The sequence below is a fragment of the Zingiber officinale genome, chromosome 6A, assembly GCF_018446385.1.
Source record: "Zingiber officinale cultivar Zhangliang chromosome 6A, Zo_v1.1, whole genome shotgun sequence".
Lineage (NCBI taxonomy): Eukaryota > Viridiplantae > Streptophyta > Magnoliopsida > Zingiberales > Zingiberaceae > Zingiber > Zingiber officinale.
The window spans coordinates 140713484-140718470 of record NC_055997.1 but is presented as its reverse complement, the minus strand read 5'-3'; the positions used below and the strand labels follow the sequence as shown (position 1 = coordinate 140718470).

Genomic DNA, 4987 nt, shown 5'->3' with positions numbered 1-4987 from the left:
TATCTCCTTAATTTCTCAAATATCTAACGATTAAATTTCAACTTTGATAAATTAATGTATAAATTTTTCTTAATGGGTAGTTGAGTTAAAAATATTGGACTGATAGATCTACCATTACGAATACTTTTTGATTTATCCTTGTTGTCAGTGAAAAATTTCTATGATAATAAGTATCACCTCAGGATTGATTAGTGTAGACAACTTTAAAAAATATCAAATTTTTATTTGTAATATAATGATAAAATATTTTAAAAAAAACATATTTGTCCTCCTGAATATCATGGTGTGATAAAATATTTAAGAGAATTTCAAAATATAGATAAGTTCTGTCCCAAAGACCAAAAGATTATTTACAATCCAGATTAATTAGGTAAAGTTGAATTATATATAAAAAAAACTTAAAGAAGTATAGTGGGATTATCAAAATAAATTAAATTCTTTTTTAGTGTGGATTAATAATTGTAAGAGATCAAAAATTTTAATTTTAGATAAATATTGTTTATGAATGAAGTTGTAATGTGGGACAATGGTGCGATGACATACTGTCTTAAATTTATTTTAATGGTCGATACAAAATTTATATAAAACCGGATTTATTATTTTTAAAATTAATTAATATAAGTTATTAATATCTTATTAAATAAATAAAGTTGTATTCCCTCATTAGTGTATTTTTTTTCTGTTTTTTGGCATATAGGCTGAAAGTGAAATGATTCACGATTAGCGGACGATTGATAGCTTCGGATTGTTGCGTCGAAAAGGAAGAAAGCGGCGGAAGTGCTCTCTCTTCCTTTACCTTTCTCGAGGTAGATCGTTTCATTTCGCGAGTTGGATTCGAATGATTGGGAGGCTACCGTGCATCTTCCGGCTTCCAATTCACCTCCGACCTCGCTTCCTCCAACCAAGGCTGCATCTTTTGGGGGGTGTCTGCGACCAATTTCTGACTTTTGGGGGTTTCTGCAACCGACCACGAGTTTCGTCGATGGATGCTCTTCCTCAGAAGCACGAGGCGGCGTCGGCGGCGCGTTCCTGCGGCCCCAACTGGTTCGTCGCTCGGGAAGGCGGCGGTTGCGAGGGGTGGAGTTGGACGGCGGAGGAGAACAAGCGATTCGAGGAAGCGCTGGCAAAGTTCGACGGCGAGGCTCCGGACCGCTGGGCCAAGGTGGCGGCTTCGATCCCCGGGAAGACCGTCGGCGACGTCATATACCATCACCGGGAGTTGGTGTTCGACGTGATCCAGATCGAAGCCGGCCGCGTCCCCTGCGCCGCCTACGGCTTTCCTCCATCTCTTACCTTGGACTCCGAAGGACGTAGGCGCGTAAAGCGATCGGGTGGGCGGTCATCCGATCACGAGAGGAAGAAGGGAGTCCCGTGGACGGAAGAGGAGCACAGGTAAGCTCGCCTCGGCTTCCTCGTGATCTTCCAGTCACACATTTTCTCAAAGATGCGTATCTTTCCCCCAAATTGTTTAGGTTATTTTTGCTAGGTCTGAACAAGTACGGCAGAGGAGATTGGAAGAACATATCGCGGAACTCGGTGATCACCAGGACCCCTACTCAGGTGGCCAGCCACGCGCAGAAGTACTTCCTCAGGCTCAACTCCGGCAGCAAGGACAAGAGAAGGTCCAGCATCCACGACATCACTACGGTTGATTTGCCGGATAACGAGCCCACCCCCTCTCCATCACGTTTAACAGCGATGCCGGCGTTGCCAGGCCACTCACCTATTCATCCTGCTCTGTTCTTCAATTCGTTGCAGTCGCCGACTGGATGAAGGCGAATGGTAGTTTAACCTCTGTAATTCTCCTACATAGTTTCGCAGTTTTAATTAAGCTTGATTCTATCGTCAGAATGATGGATTTGTTATTGGATTTACAACTATGATTAGCTCTCTTTCGCAGAATTAGACCGAGATTGTTCATCACTTCATGCTCGATTTGACTTTGTCCTGATGAAAGCATGCAGAGCGAGTTGATCTATGATTTGTGAAAGTGACGGTCAAAATGCCACTTGCTCAGCATCGAATTCCTTAGTCCTCTCTGCTGTAGGTGGAGGAAATAAACAAGGGAAGCCAAAGTTGTTCTATTGTGTCGTTATCGCAATCTTTAGCGTTCCATGCATGCAAATCCTTTTGGGTGTGCTCAACGAAACTTGAAGTGTAAACTACAATTTCATAAACATAGTAAATTAAATATTAGCGCAGTGGGATTTTTTTTCTGACAATGGAACTTTCCTGAAATGGCTGTGCAGTTCCTGAAAAATCTACGCTAGGCCTTGTTAAACCTGATAAGCTGCCGATATCAATTTCATTCGGAACGGGATCATCAGCAAAAGGCGATGTTGAAATAAGCACAACTAATATTAAAATGTATGTTAAAAATGTAAATGAAAAATGAATGGAAAAAGATTTTATTGTGGATAAGATATTATTTTTACATTGTGAATTGAGTCGTTGGAAAGTTGACTTATAATAAATCATAATAATTAAAATGGTGAGAGCACAAGTTGGTAAAAGATAAATACGTTCGTCCCAACGTCTCCGTCAATCGATCTCAGGATTCACGCAGAGGAGGTAATCATGGGCGTCTACTAGTGTTTGGAATAGTGACTAGCACATAAGGGAGGTATTTACCTCAGTTTTATCGAGATTCGAACCCCAGACCTCATGGTGGTAACATCTCATGCACTAACCACTAGACTCATTCGAGGGGACAAAAATGGTGAGAGCACATGCTCGCAGGAGGAGTACAAATTTAGAGATCGAATTAAAGTAACATTAAATGACTCTTGTGAACCCGTGTCAAATGACTAATCAATCGAGTGAAATTTATTCAAAGGATATGATAAAGTATAGAATAAGTCTTATATTGAAAAAACATATAATAAATCTTATATTAGTTTTTATTCTTTTTTTTATTTATTTAAGTTGTCACGTGTATTGTTATATACCTGTGGTATATATATATATATATATTTTGGCATGTACAACAAAATCTAATCTGAATAATATTCCAGATTCTATACAATGCCGCCTCTTCTTCTTTGTCTCTTTTCTTCTTCGAACTTCTCATAGAAAGTTCATCAGGATCAATCTGCGTTCATTTGCCTGAAGGAAATCTAAATATCTTTTAATTTTTTTAATTAATAATCCATTAATTAAGTTTAATTTATATTTTCTTAATTATATTTAAATTGGTCCTAAATATTAAATTTTATTAGTTAATTTATTCTAAATATTAAGAATAAATCTTGTTAGTTAATTTATCATTGAGAATTATATAAATTTATGCTTAGATGATGTTTAAGACAAATTATTTTGATATTGGCTCAATTGATTTTACTTGAGCCACGTTACGACTATTTATCTTTTCTTTATGCTCTTAATTTCATAATGGGTTTTAAACTAATTTAGGCTGTGTTACTTCTTTCTTATTTTCTTATTAATCCATCAACAATTTCACGCCCTAGAATAATATACATATTCTGTTCAGCGTCACCATCTAGATTGATTTTTTCTTGCCTGCTTGTAAAAGAGACACTAATATCTCGGATTTATAAGAGCATTCACATCAATTTTCTTATCTAAAATTTTGGATAAAAAAAATACTTTATTAAATTTTGATATCACTTTTCACTACACTATATATTAATTTTTCTTTTTTTTCTCTCTCTTCTATAATGTTTAAGGAATGAAATTCATTTCTTAAATTTAGAGAAGTATTGTTCATAAATGCTAAATTTAGGAATGGATAGGGTAGTTGATGTATAGATTTTTTAGCTACCCTATCTAAAATTTAGAGTAAAATATTTAGATAGGGTAACTGATATGGATGCTCTAATAGTCGGATGTTAATAGAGAATCCATCCGCCTTCATTTCCTTCTTTTAGTAGCACATTTCGCTTGACTGCCTTTTTTCTGATAACATTCGGGTATATGTTCGGTTTGAACCACCTGTGTTTGGTTGTATATACGTGATTATGTTGTTATATCTTGAGAAATAGACATCCAACATGACATTAAAGTAAAGTCAGAGAAGACAAATCTGTTTTAAGAAAATTAGATTCGAACATATACCTCGACTTCTCTAGTTCCCGACTTGGCACTTGGCGAGCTGCGCTTGACATTTGGACGTTGCACTTGGGCCGGGAACTTAGCAATTGGTGTGTTCAGCTATCATACTCGATCACTTAGACTTAGGGTTACTTCCCGAGAACTCGACTTTACTTCCTAACCAACGCGACTCTGCTCCCGAGCACTCAGCGTCCCACTCGGGATCACTCAGGCTGCCCACTTAAACGACACTTGCACTCAACAACCCACTCGGGCTACACTTGGCATCACTCAATGGCTCGGACCTTGTGACACTCAACCTCGTTGTCTTTTGGACAATGGACTCACTCAGGTCAATCATGCTCTCAATGCTTGGGCGACAGTCTCCCTGCTCGAGCTCAAGCCACTTAGGAACGATCCGCTCAACCTTCCTTGCAAAGTTTGGACTCCCAACACTGACGATGTCCAGCTTTCCCAAGCAAATTCAATGCATAAGGCCATCGACATATTGAATTCCTATATATTTATTTTCACCCTTCGCTATTTGACTGTTGGCAATAAATTAACTCCTGGCTAAGTATAATCATCCTTGCTACAATTTAATTTGAATTCTTATAATTTTGATTCACAACTCCCCAACAAATTTTATAGTAAAACTATCCAATAGTATCAACTAAAATTTTATAGTCACAACTCCACAACAATTTTTATAGTAAAATTATCCAATAAGAGTTATCCTTTTTGATTTTTACCTAAAAATTTCTATCACAATTTCTGTCAATATTATTATATATAGTGATAATATTATAAAATAAATTGTTGTTTAAAAGTTTTTTTTAAAAAAAAAAATCATTATTGTCATATTTGCATTTAATGATGAACTTATTAATACATTTATTAATAACAAAAATATCATTAAAACTTTCAATAACAAAAT

General features: G+C 36.6%; 1 protein-coding gene across 4 annotated transcripts; it reads left to right on the top strand.

The window, feature by feature from the left end:
* The first annotated feature begins 711 nt into the window (after positions 1–711).
* LOC121998354 (transcription factor DIVARICATA-like) lies at positions 712–2421 on the top strand. 4 transcript variants are annotated; one of them, XR_006116482.1, is made up of 4 exons: positions 714–1392; positions 1473–1782; positions 1901–2157; positions 2250–2421. XR_006116482.1 is itself a non-coding variant. In XM_042553254.1 (3 exons), the coding sequence occupies exons 1-2, from the start codon at positions 839–841 to the stop codon at positions 1771–1773; spliced, it is 855 nt and encodes a 284-aa protein (XP_042409188.1). In that variant the 5' UTR covers positions 714–838; the 3' UTR covers positions 1774–1782; positions 1901–2421. The 4 variants fall into 4 exon arrangements, 3 of the variants coding, with proteins under 3 accessions (XP_042409190.1, XP_042409188.1, XP_042409189.1); XM_042553254.1 differs by having other exon boundaries at positions 1901–2421; XM_042553255.1 differs by lacking the exon at positions 2250–2421 and having other exon boundaries at positions 1888–2201.
* The last annotated feature ends 2566 nt before the right edge of the window (positions 2422–4987 follow it).